At 46.5% G+C, this 15,732-nt stretch overlaps 1 protein-coding gene across 1 annotated transcript in view; it reads left to right on the plus strand.

Annotated features, from left to right (window-relative positions):
- Nucleotides 1-15,732, plus strand: part of COPG2 (COPI coat complex subunit gamma 2) — a 363,341-nt gene that overhangs the window by 88,018 nt on the left and 259,591 nt on the right. The window contains exons 18-20 of the mRNA XM_084897194.1: nucleotides 126-188; nucleotides 679-818; nucleotides 1,586-1,757. Coding sequence (XP_084753320.1) covers nucleotides 126-188; nucleotides 679-818; nucleotides 1,586-1,757 — 375 coding nt within the window. The remainder of the gene's footprint in view (nucleotides 1-125; nucleotides 189-678; nucleotides 819-1,585; nucleotides 1,758-15,732) is intronic.

A 15,732-nucleotide genomic window follows, 5' to 3' on the forward strand; every position in this document is an offset into this window, starting at 1 on the left:
TGGTGTTTTTAGCAATGGATTCTTTTATGTAGTCTAGAAATTTCTGCCCTGATGTCTTACTATCTGCATTTTCAACTTGATAGTGGGAGGAAAACTCACTTGATTGCTCATATCTCTCTTTTTAGAAATCACACTTGTGGCTACTAAGTCAGAGAAGTTGGCTCCTTCCTGGCAAGACATTTTCCAAGGTATGATAAATTGATGGGTAGGAATAATAGTCTACACTGTAGGCATTATAAATATAACGAAGTGCACTACTTTCATTCAGTTTGATGAATTTCCAGTGCAGGAAATCTTTGTGTGATTAAATATTTGTTGTTATAGGTGATAGTTGCTGTTACAGGCTAGAGTTGCTGGGGCTATCTATCTGAAGTCCATGGGGCGTTACAGTTGCCATAGCTAATGTGCTAACTGGGAATGTTGTTCTTCATAACCTAGTTGACAGGGAATTCAAATTCTAAGAAATTAGGAATAGATAGTTTTGTGCTTTTAGTAATTGGGTATATAAACTCGTAAAATATTAATTTATTAAAGCTTGGGGATATATCAGAGTTTAATTATTAGTTAGATAATGGAAACTTAAAACATTGTAAGCATCTAGAATAATGTCCTAGATTATTCTTATTTTGGGTCATCATCTCATCTTGTTTTCTTTCTTATTTCCTTTTTTCTTGATAGAACAATTGGCTGCTATCCCTGAGTTTATGAATCTGGGACCCTTGTTCAAATCTTCTGAGCCTGTTCAGCTTACAGAAGCAGAGACCGAATACTTTGTTCGTTGTGTCAAGCACACGTTTACCAATCACCTTGTGTTCCAGGTGAGATAAGTTCCCTACCCAGTCTCTATGGGAGCTTACTGGACTTGGAGAGTATTAACTCCCTTGTAATTGTGATTCTAGTAGTTCCTTTTATAGAGAAGGAAAAGAACTTGGCAGCATTTCTGGTTTTCCTTCCCATGGCTACAGAGATGCCTTCGTATGATGGGTTAAAAACTAAAAGGACTTAAAAAAAAATCTGGAAAAGTTTCACAACATAAAGTATAAGCTGCTAAAGAATAATCATCATTTAACATAGGGGTAAAAGCTTAGCTTCTAAGAATCAATTGAACTCCATTAAACACCTGCCATCTTGTTTGGTAGAACTAAGTCACAGGAAAGAGAAAAACAAACAAGTGAATAATATAAACCCCAAAGCTTCAAGGATAAGGCTATCCCTATTACCTAAAGTAGGGGTGTCGAACTCAATCAGAGAAGGGGCCAAAATCTAAAATCCAGCCTAAATCGCGGGCCGAATGGTTTACTGAACAGTCATAAACTGACAATGTCATAAACTGACAGTGGAGTGCAGTGATGACAGCGTGGTGCGGGCCACATTGCAAGGCCTGGCGGGCTGGATTTGGCCCGCGGGCCTTGTGTTTGACATATGTGACCTAAAGAAAAACCTTAGGAGGAGACCTGCAGTACTGTTTGGAGAGGAAAGGTTGGTGAATTCCAGAACTGAGTTATGTGTTATGGTTAGGAAGGAACAACTTGCTTGCAAACCTTTCTTATCCTTCATAATGTTTTTCTGTTTGCTGACTTTTCAGTTTGATTGTACCAACACTCTCAATGACCAGCTACTGGAGAAAGTGACAGTGCAGGTGGAACCATCAGATTCCTATGAAGTGCTGTGTTGTATCCCAGTCCCCAGCCTCACTTATAATCAACCAGGAATATGTTACACTCTTGTTCGTTTGCCTGATGATGACTCTTCAGCAGGTACTAACCCGCAGAAGGGAAGAGATACTTCCGTGATTAAGAATGCATTTCCACTTGAGCTCTTAAATGTCTGGACAACTTTTGGGGTTCAAGAATATGGTTCTTTTCTAGAATTAAATATAATGACAGTGATGGTGTATTTATAGTTATATAATATAATTAGTGCTGCAGAAATATTATTTATAACTAAACCTCTAAGTAAAATTTGCTGGATATTTAATCTTAAAGGAGAAACTGAATGCATACAAGGGTAGCCCCAGAAGGACTGCAGGCTTTCTGGTAGAACAGTGTAACCACTGATAAGGGTTCCTCTGCCTGATGTGTCCTAGGAAGGAGCACGACTCTCTTCTCCCTGGTGTTTCTTTCCAGGACTTCGTAAGGGTTTTTTATTAGTAGATTCATGGCATTTTAAAACATATTGTCTGTGAGGGTCTGCCAGCAGTTGCCAACCTTTCAAACCACCAGTTGGTAACCACTGCTATACCATAAGGCTGGCATCTAAGAGTATGTCTCAGTCCAGTAAATGTCTATGTTGTGTGTGTCCATGTTGAAAAAAGGCTTTATAATTCTTTCCTTGATTCATGTGGAGTCTGGGTAGGAATGGGGTGGGTAGCTTCTAGTGCCCATAATAGTATTTACAGGTTTGGGGATTTGAGGTCTTCTAACCTATCTCTTGCAAATGTCTAGTGTGTGTTGTGCTTGATGATATATTTTCCCCATTTTCCCACCTGAGTGCTTCTTCTCTTTCCATATTCACTAAGGAGTACTCACAATGGTTACCTGGTTTTCACAGAAATATGCACACACATTGCATTTATGTTTTAAACAACTTTTATTAGTAGTACTGGAAAAAACACTTTTTACTTCTAGTACAGGAAAAAGCAATTTTTACTTCTAGTACAGGAAAATACAATTTTTTACTACTAGTACAGGAAAAACAATTTTTACTGCTGATACAGGGGAAAAAAATTTTACTAGTACAGGAAAAACAACAGATAATAGTTAACAAATATTGAGGAAGGTACACAGTTACAAGAAATCGTAAAAGTACTAGTGAATTGTTATCTCTGGTCATCATTCAATTACATTAGGGGCTTACCCTGCCTTCTTTTAGCCCCTTTCCAAGCTCCCTTTTTAGATGTTAGTTCTGGGAACCCCTGCCTAATCGTATCTGTGTTGGATGATAGACCAGGCTACTCACTCTAGCACGAGGTAGATTCAAATTGGCACAGTTGCTGGGTCTGAATCCCAGGTTGTTCCCTCTGACCCTGGGGTGCAGCCACCCTGGATCCATAACCCGCTGGGTTAGGAAGGCACTTTCCTATCTGGCCTCTAGGATTTCTCCTTCAAGCTCGAGGCCGTCCAACTTTAACCTTTCATTACCTCCCTTATCCCTTAATGAGGTTTCTCTTGTTCCATTCCCTTTTAGCTTCACTTTCTCTCCTGGTCTACTCCCCTCTAGTTAGACTTTTCTAAAGTATGCCCACCAGCCAGAAACATAGTTAGCTGTATCTTAAGTAAAAGTAGTTTTATTTACTCTTGTTCCAAACCAGTATTTGGGCCCAGTCTTAAAGTAGTCCTGTGGCTTCTGTCACCATCCTGGGATAATCTGCACTTTTATCAGTTTTCTCAAGTGGTCTCCTCTGCTTATTTCCTAATTATTCCTCCTGTGGTGCTTCTCACCAAGCTTCTGCTTTTTTAAGAAAAGCCATTACTTCACCACTTAATTTTAAAGGGAAGCAAAATGCTTGAACCCATCGAAGAATCAAGCTTTTCCCAAATGAGAACACTAGCTCTTCCCTTTCCAGGCTCACTTGGATAACTGATAACTTGGGTGCCTCACAGACCCCAGGGAATGTCTTAACAGAATACAGTAAATACAATTTTACAATATCAAAATACATAAAACAACAGCATTGAAATTACAGCAATCACATACAGTTCAGGAGGAAATAACAACAATAAAAACAACAACAACAACAACAACAACAACAAACTTTTCTACTAAGAGAGTAGGTACAGGGGAGGTTTTTCTGACCCCTCTTGTAGTGAGGGGTTAATTTCTTATAAAAAATGTGTATATTACAAATTAGCCCAGAGGTTTCAACCTTTGATCTGCTGGCTGTGGGCTCTTTTGCTTAATGGTTTATTTATATTTTATTAATAAAAATTTGGCATTTGGAGATTTTTTTTTCCTATTAAATTCAAAGGGTTTGTTGATTTGATGCTTAAAGTCCGTTATAATCTCTTGTGATCCCATCTTGGAGAAAAATCTCTACACTTGGGCTTTTCAAACTGCTTTATATTTGACCCATCAGATCTACCTGCTTAAAAACAAATTCCTTTCTATTCCTTTGTTTTTGTCAGAAACTCTAAAATTTTTAATCTATGGCCAATCCAAAATCTTTGCTGTACAATGAATAGAAATAAAATACCAGGACATAGATGGTAATAAAAGTCTTTTACCCACCCCTTCCTTTTCCCATTGCAAATATTCCTATCACCTGAATATCTACACATCAACTCTACTTTGTCTCATCTCAGAAAATAAACTTTCCTTATAATCAAAAAGGGGGAAATAAATTATATAGATCATGATTTCCTTCAACTTGAAAATTATATAGCATAATAGAAAGAAATATAGGTAATAGAGCTACACAAATTGGGTTTTGAATTCTGACTCTGCTCCATATAGACTGTGTAACCTTGGACAAGCTATTTGACCTCTGTAAACCTTTCAGGATTGTTGAAAGGATGAAATACCATTAAATAAATTTATTAGCATAGTGCCAGACATGTAGTAAATACTCAATAAACAGGAGTTATTTTCGGTTCAATTCTGGAACTGTCTACTTTCTTCCTTTATCCTCTTAAAAAATTAAGTCTTCCACAGTTGAAGAGACACACTCCTAATCTCGTCTAGAAAATTATTCAATTATTCTTGCCTTTGCTGTGTCTTTAAACTTTCCCATTCTCCTTTACTTGATAAGTGTACCAAAAATTCTACACCATCTGAAAAAAATGTGCTTTAACCCAACATCAAGATAGCACCATAACTCCTTCTGTCAATTTATAGGCAGTTTGTGGAAAGAGTAAGTCTCAATTCATTTAGTCCTACTTTTATATTCTAGCCTTTAACAATTACTGTTTTACTCATAAATTTTAAGAAAAGCATTAAGGCAGCATTCTTCCTTAGCAACCTTTCTCATTCAGAAACTTAACTTTCTTCTTAGTAGTTATTACATCTATAACAATATATATAAGCAACAGTCTACAAAATTCTGCCCACTTTGGATCTCTTCTCTATTTTAACTTTGTGTCCCATTACCTATGCAGAACTGTTCTAATCCCTATATTGCTTTTATTATGGGACTATCAGGCCTGACTGCATTATATGTCTCATCTCAAAACATTTCAGCAAACTTAAAGAACTCATTTAAAAAGTCTTCAATAGAAAATATACATACTAAGAAAAAGTTTCATACTATATCAAAATGAGTTGCTTTGTTTTTTATTAGGGATGCTGCCTCCCAATTAACAATTCATAACTCTTTCATATATACTTTAGTTCTCAATTTTCTGCCTACACTTCTGTAAACCTCCACGTAAATTTGACCAACTATAGGAATGTGATGGAAGCTGAATTTTTTTCTGAATCTGTAGACTGTTCATTATTTGTTGTTCAGGTTTAACAATATTAACTCCTGACACTCAGTATTAAATCTACACCTTGAATTAAGGAATTGATCTCGGAGTTTTTTTTTACTTTGACTCATCTCCATCTTCTCACTAGGATTCATATTAATGACCCTTGGTAAAACTTACATTCTGTAGAGATAAAGCACATAATTTCAATTTTTAATCACATGTTAGAAGGATAGAACATTACTTTTACCACAACTTCCCCTGCTTTTAACACTAGAATTTGTATCACTCTAGCCTTATATCTATATTCCTCCAATATGACCAATTAGAAAACTGAACAAGATACCCAGATTAAAACCTCCATGTTCACCTACCCATTCATCTTGTAACCAATCTGCCTTTCATCAAACACACAGGAATTTCTAATGTTATCATCACACACTCAACCTGTCACCTTCTGGTATCATTCTTGCCCCTATAGCTCATAACTACGAGTTTGACACCATAGCATTCAAATGGGAACAACGACTGGCTATTAACATACCTCCCCTTTCACAAAACCAGGCATATCTTTCCCACATGCAAATTCTTCAGTGCAATCTACCAACAGGGCTGGCAATTCTTCCTGCCACAACAACCATCAAATATTCCCTTGTCCCAGCAGGCACACATAACAAGCCCTTAACTGCTGCAACACTCCCTATTCACTCCAGGTGAATCCCGGGGTGCCACCCCCTATCCTCCCAGGACATTTCTTGGCTACATCCATTGGCTCGCTGTCTGCCTGGTCCAGGGTCCTTTGACCCCATTCTGACGTTCTTACTCTCATGCCTCCATCTCTACCACTCAGGGGCCCCTCTGCTCATGCTTCACCTCTCTGCCCAGGTCTCCTCTCTGCCACTTCCACGCAGTGATTCTCACCCGAGGGTGCATGACCCCCCAAGGCGGCCTATCAGCAACATCTTTGGGTATCCTTTTTTTTTAGAATTTTTTTTTTGGTTTTTGTGGTTTGCAGCAGTGTGCTGCTCCCCCTTCGGATGTTGTGATAGGCCTCCCTTGGGGGTCGTGCCCACCCACCCCACCCCCCTGGGGGGAAATCCCCTCCCCCCTCCCCCACCCCCCCCAGGGAAGAATCACTGCTGTGGAAGCCCATCCTGACTCCTGGGCCGCACTCATCCTTGGGCCTCTAGCCTTCCATTGACACATTTTCCTCAAAGGTCCCAGCATCGGCACCATTCCCACATTGTCCGGACACTGTCCTCTTGCACACACCCCATTCCTGTCCAAATGCCAGTCTGCAGAGACACTCTTATTTTTCCTCAGGCCACGACCACAATCCTAATGCATGCACACACATGAGCTACTCGTTCCTCCCTGACTGTATGACTCTCATGCCTTGTGGAAGTACCTCTGTCCACAACTTGGACCTTCTCAGCACACGACATTATCCCTTTTCTCGGCCCAGAGCCCTGGCAAGATCCTTTCACAGAGCCATCCTGGTCCCCGGTAGTTCCAATGCCTGGAACACATCGTCTTGTCTTTGCTCTGCTCAACTCTGTTCCTACCTTACTTCCTCAGTTAGATTCATGCTACCCTTCTGCAGACCTGAGCTCTATTGCCATTACAATATTCATATCTTTGTAATAATCCCACCATTCGATTTTACTCTGTGATTTCCAAACCTCAGTGCTCTCATATTCTTACGAGTCTAACACGTGTTCTATGCCAGCTGGTGGCCATCTCCTTTGCAGTCATCTCCATTGACCAAACTCTCAAACCCACATACATCGTCTCACAGCTGTCTGAGATTCCAATATCTCTCGCTTTTCCTCTCGGTCTCTGTCTCTATTTCTCTATCCCCCATGGTGGAAATTGATACTAGCTTATGCACTCGTGATGTTTTCCACCCTTGGTCCAGCAACCCTCCCCTTAACTTCAAACTCACATCGTACTTCTGCTCTGACCTATGGTCAGGTGAAGGATTGTTTGGTCCTTCCATGACCTGTGCACTTCTCCTCAGTAGCAGTCTGCTTTCCACCATAGCAAGCAATTTTTCCATAAGAGGGTTCTTCAGACTCTATCTGCTGTACCAAGGGCCTTATCTTTTTGGGTCCACCATTAAAAAATGGTGGTAGCTTACCTGCCTTCTCTGTGACCTCTCCTCACCTCGCCAAGTCAAGCATTGAGGGAGTGCTCCCTAGACTTTTCCAAGTGCCAATTCACCACACCTCATCCTCCTGTGACCTCATCCCACCAGGCCGGCATTGCTCTTTGGCCTCACCCACTACTCTGTGATCTTCCCCTGGGTGGGTTCCTTCACAAGCAGGTGTCACTCAGGGGCTTAGACTTGCTGCCTTGTCCTAGTGGCCGTCCATGTTGCCCTTTTTGCCATTCTTTGGGTGCAGTGCGTTGGTAGGTCCCCCTGTCCTTTCTCACTCTTTTTCCCCCTTGGAATTTGTCCCCTCTACTACGCTCTCCCACAGTTTGAAGCTGGTCACCTGATGGCCTAGCTCTTGGCACTGGGATCATCATCTATGCCTCTTTGCTTGTCTACCGCATACCTAGCAAGACAACTGTTCTTCCTGTGCCACGTGACTTTTCTGCAGTCACAGTCTTTGCATCTCCTGGCTGAAACCCATCATGTAGTAGGGGTGTCGAACTCAATCAGAGAAGGGGCCAAAATCTAAAATCGAGCCAAAATCGCGGGACAAATGGTTTACTGAATAGTCATAAACTGACAATGTCATAAACTGACAGCGGAGTGCAGTGACGACAGCGCGGTGCGGGCCACATTGCAAGGCCTGGCGGGCTGGATTTGGCCCGCGGGCCTTGTGTTTGACACATTTGATGTAGTGTATTATGTTCTCCTTAAGTCATTGCCCACCTTCTTCACAGCCCAGTGCAGTCTCCTTGGCCTCCATATACTGTCCTGCATCAGCATGTTTGCCCAATGCCCTCTGCTCACATCCTGTGAACCCGCATTGTGATTTCCTCCCTGGAGGCAAACATGGTTCCCCTAGGCTTTCCTTTCTCCACTGGGACCCCTCTGTTGCACATTCCTGGGACGCTGCCCTTGGGGAGCCTGTTCCGCTCATTCCCCTACCAATGCTTTATCAGTCTAGGTCAGTGGTTCCAACCGTTCTCAGTGGGACAATTTGGAAGAACGGGGCCTGATTTGAGAAGGAGTTATTAAGGGTGCATTTCTTGCACGACTTGTGGTTCTAGAGGCATCAGATACAAGTACAGCATAGAAGTATCTGTGGTGACGTATTGATGCAGTTCAGTTCTCCGTGATGGGTTTTAAAAGATTATTTGTTCCAATTGGATATCACTTGGTAGTGTGATTTTTTTAACATTTTGGGGTTATTTCTTCCTCGTTACTTCAAGTGTCCTTTTGTTCTTTCATTTTTCTCTTTCATGGGTGCCATGTTCTTTGGAAGATTATTTAGACCAAGTCACTGGCCTTTGAGGTGTCCTCCAAGCCAATAGGAGTTTACATTTGGAATAATGGCAATTATAAGTCACGGGCGGGGGCAAGCATCAGGATTTTAGAGATGCTTCGGAGGGGCGTGGGCAACAAAAGGTTGGGAACCTCTGCTCTGGGTCTTTGGCCTTCGGCCCTCTGTCTTGTCCCGTGCCGGCTCAGCCATGCCTGACACCATGGCGCTCAGTCTCCTGGTGCACGGAGCCCTCCTGCACTGGGTCTTGCCTTGCACCCTTCTAGAAGCTCTCCTTCCTCTGCCAGCCATGGGGTCTCTCCCAGGTGATGTCCAGTCCCAGCTGGGCCTTGCTTCTGCTCTACAGCCCTCCAGGTGCTCTGTGACCGCATCGGTCCGCCCTAAATTCCCCGTTGGTCACTCGTGTCTCCCTCAGCCTTTCTCCTCAAGAGGCCTCAGTTGCAGGAACAAAGCTCGGTGCTCCACTCCCTACTCACTCCAGGCGAATCCCGGGGTGCCACCCCCTATCCTCCCAGGACATTTCTTGGCTACATCCATTGGCTCGCTGTCTGCCTGGTCCAGGGTCCTTTGACCCCATTCTGACGTTCTTGACTCTCATGCCTCCATCTCTACCACTCAGGGGCCCCTCTGCTCATGCTTCACCTCTCTGCCCAGGTCTCCTCTCTGCCACTTCCACGCAGTGATTCTCACCCGAGGGTGCATGACCCCCCAAGGCGGCCTATCAGCAACATCTTTGGGTATTCTTTTTTTTTAGAATTTTTTTTTTTTGGGTTTTGTGGTTTGCAGCAGTGTGCTGCTCCCCCTTCGGATGTTGTGATAGGCCTCCCTTGGGGGTCGTGCCCACCCACCCCACCCCCCCTGGGGGGAAATCCCCTCCCCCCTCCCCCACCCCCCCCAGGGAAGAATCACTGCTGTGGAAGCCCATCCTGACTCCTGGGCCGCACTCATCCTTGGGCCTCTAGCCTTCCATTGACACATTTTCCTCAAAGGTCCCAGCATCGGCACCATTCCCACACTGTCCTCTTGCACACACCCCATTCCTGTCCAAGTGCCAGTCTGCAGAGACACTCTTCTTTTTCCTCAGGCCACGACCACAATCCTAATGCACGCACACACATGAGCTACTCGTTCCTCCATGACTTTATGACTCTCATGCCTTCTGGAAGTATAGATACCTCTGTCCACAACTTGGACCTTCTCAGCACACGATATTATCCCTTTTCTCTACCTCATTCCTCCTGCCAGAGCCCTGGCATGATCCTTCCACACAGCCACAGTGGTCCCCAGGCTTTTGCACGGGCCACTTCTCCACACCTCATCCTCCTGTGACCTCATCCCACCAGGCCGGCATTGCTCTTTGGCCTCACCCACTACTCTGTGATCTTCCCCTGGGTGGGTTCCTTCACAAGCAGGTGTCACTCAGGGGCTTAGACTTGCTGCCTTGTCCTAATGGCCGTCCATGTTGCCCTTTTTGCCATTCTTTGGGTGCAGTGCGTTGGTAGGTCCCCCTGTCCTTTCTCACTCTTTTTCCCCCTTGGAATTTGTTCCCTCTACTACGCTCTCCCACAGTTTGAAGCTGCTCACCTGATGGCCTAGCTCTTGGCACTGGGGTCATCATCTATGCCTCTTTGCTTGTCTACCGCATACCTAGCAAGACAACTGTCCTTCCTGTGCCACGTGACTTTTCTGCAGTCACAGTGTTTGCATCTCCTGGCTGAAACCCGTCATGTAGTGTTCTGTGTGCTCCTTAAGTCATTGCCCACCTTCTTCACAGCCCAGTGCAGTCTCCTTGGCCTCCATATACTGTCCTGCATCAGCATGTTTGCCCAATGCCCTCTGCTCACATCCTGTGAACCCGCATTGTGATTTCCTCCCTGGAGGCAAACATGGTTCCCCGTAGGCTTTCCTTTCTCCACTGGGACCCCTCTCTTGCACATTCCTGGGACGCTGCCCTTGGGGAGCCTGTTCCGCTCATTCCCCTACCAATGCTTTATCAGTCTAGGTCAGTGGTTCCAACCGTTCTCAGTGGGACAATTTGGAAGAACGGGGCCTGATTTGAGAAGGAGTTATTAAGGGTGCATTTCTTGCACGACTTGTGGTTCTAGAGGCATCAGATACAAGTACAGCATAGAAGTATCTGTGGTGACGTATTGATGCAGTTCAGTTCTCCGTGATGGGTTTTAAAAGATTATTTGTTCCAATTGGATATCACTTGGTAGTGTGATTTTTTTAACATTTTGGGGTTATTTCTTCCTCGTTACATCAAGTGTCCTTTTGTTCTTTCATTTTTCTCTTTCATGGGTGCCATGTTCTTTGGAAGATTATTTAGACCAAGTCACTGGCCTTTGAGGTGTCCTCCAAGCCAATAGGAGTTTACATTTGGAATAATGGCAATTATAAGTCACGGGCGGGGGCAAGCATCAGGATTTTAGAGATGCTTCGGAGGGGCGTGGGCAACAAAAGGTTGGGAACCTCTGCTCTGGGTCTTTGGCCTTCTGCCCTCTGTCTTGTCCCGTGCCGGCTCAGCCATGCCTGACACCATGGCGCTCAGTCTCCTGGTGCACGGAGCCCTCCTGCACTGGGTCTTGCCTTGCACCCTTCTAGAAGCTCTCCTTCCTCTGCCAGCCATGGGGTCTCTCCCAGGTGATGTCCAGTCCCAGCTGGGCCTTGCTTCTGCTCTACAGCCCTCCAGGTGCTCTGTGACCGCATCGGTCCGCCCTAAATTCCCCGTTGGTCACTCGTGTCTCCCTCAGCCTTTCTCCTCAAGAGGCCTCAGTTGCAGGAACAAAGCTCGGTGCTCCACTCCCTACTCACTCCAGGCGAATCCCGGGGTGCCACCCCCTATCCTCCCAGGACATTTCTTGGCTACATCCATTGGCTCGCTGTCTGCCTGGTCCAGGGTCCTTTGACCCCATTCTGACGTTCTTGACTCTCATGCCTCCATCTCTACCACTCAGGGGCCCCTCTGCTCATGCTTCACCTCTCTGCCCAGGTCTCCTCTCTGCCACTTCCACACAGTGATTCTCACCCGAGGGTGCATGACCCCCCAAGGCGGCCTATCAGCAACATCTTTGGGTATTCTTTTTTTTTAGAATTTTTTTTTTTTGGGTTTTGTGGTTTGCAGCAGTGTGCTGCTCCCCCTTCGGATGTTGTGATAGGCCTCCCTTGGGGGTCGTGCCCACCCACCCCACCCCCCCTGGGGGGAAATCCCCTCCCCCCTCCCCCACCCCCCCCAGGGAAGAATCACTGCTGTGGAAGCCCATCCTGACTCCTGGGCCGCACTCATCCTTGGGCCTCTAGCCTTCCATTGACACATTTTCCTCAAGGGTCCCAGCATCGGCACCATTCCCACACTGTCCTCTTGCACACACCCCATTCCTGTCCAAGTGCCAGTCTGCAGAGACACTCTTCTTTTTCCTCAGGCCACGACCACAATCCTAATGCACGCACACACATGAGCTACTCGTTCCTCCATGACTTTATGACTCTCATGCCTTGTGGAAGTATAGATACCTCTGTCCACAACTTGGACCTTCTCAGCACACGATATTATCCCTTTTCTCTACCTCATTCCTCCTGCCAGAGCCCTGGCATGATCCTTCCACACAGCCACAGTGGTCCCCAGGCTTTTGCACGGGCCACTTCTCCACACCTCATCCTCCTGTGACCTCATCCCACCAGGCCGGCATTGCTCTTTGGCCTCACCCACTACTCTGTGATCTTCCCCTGGGTGGGTTCCTTCACAAGCAGGTGTCACTCAGGGGCTTAGACTTGCTGCCTTGTCCTAGTGGCCGTCCATGTTGCCCTTTTTGCCATTCTTTGGGTGCAGTGCGTTGGTAGGTCCCCCTGTCCTTTCTCACTCTTTTTCCCCCTTGGAATTTGTTCCCTCTACTACGCTCTCCCACAGTTTGAAGCTGCTCACCTGATGGCCTAGCTCTTGGCACTGGGGTCATCATCTATGCCTCTTTGCTTGTCTACCGCATACCTAGCAAGACAACTGTCCTTCCTGTGCCACGTGACTTTTCTGCAGTCACAGTGTTTGCATCTCCTGGCTGAAACCCGTCATGTAGTGTTCTGTGTGCTCCTTAAGTCATTGCCCACCTTCTTCACAGCCCAGTGCAGTCTCCTTGGCCTCCATATACTGTCCTGCATCAGCATGTTTGCCCAATGCCCTCTGCTCACATCCTGTGAACCCGCATTGTGATTTCCTCCCTGGAGGCAAACATGGTTCCCCGTAGGCTTTCCTTTCTCCACTGGGACCCCTCTGTTGCACATTCCTGGGACGCTGCCCTTGGGGAGCCTGTTCCGCTCATTCCCCTACCAATGCTTTATCAGTCTAGGTCAGTGGTTCCAACCGTTCTCAGTGGGACAATTTGGAAGAACGGGGCCTGATTTGAGAAGGAGTTATTAAGGGTGCATTTCTTGCACGACTTGTGGTTCTAGAGGCATCAGATACAAGTACAGCATAGAAGTATCTGTGGTGACGTATTGATGCAGTTCAGTTCTCCGTGATGGGTTTTAAAAGATTATTTGTTCCAATTGGATATCACTTGGTAGTGTGATTTTTTTTAACATTTTGGGGTTATTTCTTCCTCGTTACATCAAGTGTCCTTTTGTTCTTTCATTTTTCTCTTTCATGGGTGCCATGTTCTTTGGAAGATTATTTAGACCAAGTCACTGGCCTTTGAGGTGTCCTCCAAGCCAATAGGAGTTTACATTTGGAATAATGGCAATTATAAGTCACGGGCGGGGGCAAGCATCAGGATTTTAGAGATGCTTCGGAGGGGCGTGGGCAACAAAAGGTTGGGAACCTCTGCTCTGGGTCTTTGGCCTTCTGCCCTCTGTCTTGTCCCGTGCCGGCTCAGCCATGCCTGACACCATGGCGCTCAGTCTCCTGGTGCACGGAGCCCTCCTGCACTGGGTCTTGCCTTGCACCCTTCTAGAAGCTCTCCTTCCTCTGCCAGCCATGGGGTCTCTCCCAGGTGATGTCCAGTCCCAGCTGGGCCTTGCTTCTGCTCTACAGCCCTCCAGGTGCTCTGTGACCGCATCGGTCCGCCCTAAATTCCCCGTTGGTCACTCGTGTCTCCCTCAGCCTTTCTCCTCAAGAGGCCTCAGTTGCAGGAACAAAGCTCGGTGCTCCACTCCCTACTCACTCCAGGCGAATCCCGGGGTGCCACCCCCTATCCTCCCAGGACATTTCTTGGCTACATCCATTGGCTCGCTGTCTGCCTGGTCCAGGGTCCTTTGACCCCATTCTGACGTTCTTGACTCTAATGCCTCCATCTCTACCACTCAGGGGCCCCTCTGCTCATGCTTCACCTCTCTGCCCAGGTCTCCTCTCTGCCACTTCCACACAGTGATTCTCACCCGAGGGTGCATGACCCCCCAAGGCGGCCTATCAGCAACATCTTTGGGTATTCTTTTTTTTTAGAATTTTTTTTTTTTGGGTTTTGTGGTTTGCAGCAGTGTGCTGCTCCCCCTTCGGATGTTGTGATAGGCCTCCCTTGGGGGTCGTGCCCACCCACCCCACCCCCCCTGGGGGGAAATCCCCTCCCCCCTCCCCCACCCCCCCCAGGGAAGAATCACTGCTGTGGAAGCCCATCCTGACTCCTGGGCCGCACTCATCCTTGGGCCTCTAGCCTTCCATTGACACATTTTCCTCAAGGGTCCCAGCATCGGCACCATTCCCACACTGTCCTCTTGCACACACCCCATTCCTGTCCAAGTGCCAGTCTGCAGAGACACTCTTCTTTTTCCTCAGGCCACGACCACAATCCTAATGCACGCACACACATGAGCTACTCGTTCCTCCATGACTTTATGACTCTCATGCCTTGTGGAAGTATTGATACCTCTGTCCACAACTTGGACCTTCTCAGCACACGATATTATCCCTTTTCTCTACCTCATTCCTCCTGCCAGAGCCCTGGCATGATCCTTCCACACAGCCACAGTGGTCCCCAGGCTTTTGCACGGGCCACTTCTCCACACCTCATCCTCCTGTGACCTCATCCCACCAGGCCGGCATTGCTCTTTGGCCTCACCCACTACTCTGTGATCTTCCCCTGGGTGGGTTCCTTCACAAGCAGGTGTCACTCAGGGGCTTAGACTTGCTGCCTTGTCCTAGTGGCCGTCCATGTTGCCCTTTTTGCCATTCTTTGGGTGCAGTGCGTTGGTAGGTCCCCCTGTCCTTTCTCACTCTTTTTCCCCCTTGGAATTTGTTCCCTCTACTACGCTCTCCCACAGTTTGAAGCTGCTCACCTGATGGCCTAGCTCTTGGCACTGGGGTCATCATCTATGCCTCTTTGCTTGTCTACCGCATACCTAGCAAGACAACTGTCCTTCCTGTGCCACGTGACTTTTCTGCAGTCACAGTCTTTGCATCTCCTGGCTGAAACCCGTCATGTAGTGTTCTGTGTGCTCCTTAAGTCATTGCCCACCTTCTTCACAGCCCAGTGCAGTCTCCTTGGCCTCCATATACTGTCCTGCATCAGCATGTTTGCCCAATGCCCTCTGCTCACATCCTGTGAACCCGCATTGTGATTTCCTCCCTGGAGGCAAACATGGTTCCCCGTAGGCTTTCCTTTCTCCACTGGGACCCCTCTGTTGCACATTCCTGGGACGCTGCCCTTGGGGAGCCTGTTCCGCTCATTCCCCTACCAATGCTTTATCAGTCTAGGTCAGTGGTTCCAACCGTTCTCAGTGGGACAATTTGGAAGAACGGGGCCTGATTTGAGAAGGAGTTATTAAGGGTGCATTTCTTGCACGACTTGTGGTTCTAGAGGCATCAGATACAAGTACAGCATAGAAGTATCTGTGGTGACGTATTGATGCAGTTCAGTTCTCCGTGATAGGTTTTAAAAGATTATTTG

Source organism: Pipistrellus hanaki, assembly GCF_964339955.1.
Source record: "Pipistrellus hanaki genome assembly, chromosome: 10".
Classification (NCBI taxonomy): domain Eukaryota; kingdom Metazoa; phylum Chordata; class Mammalia; order Chiroptera; family Vespertilionidae; genus Pipistrellus; species Pipistrellus hanaki.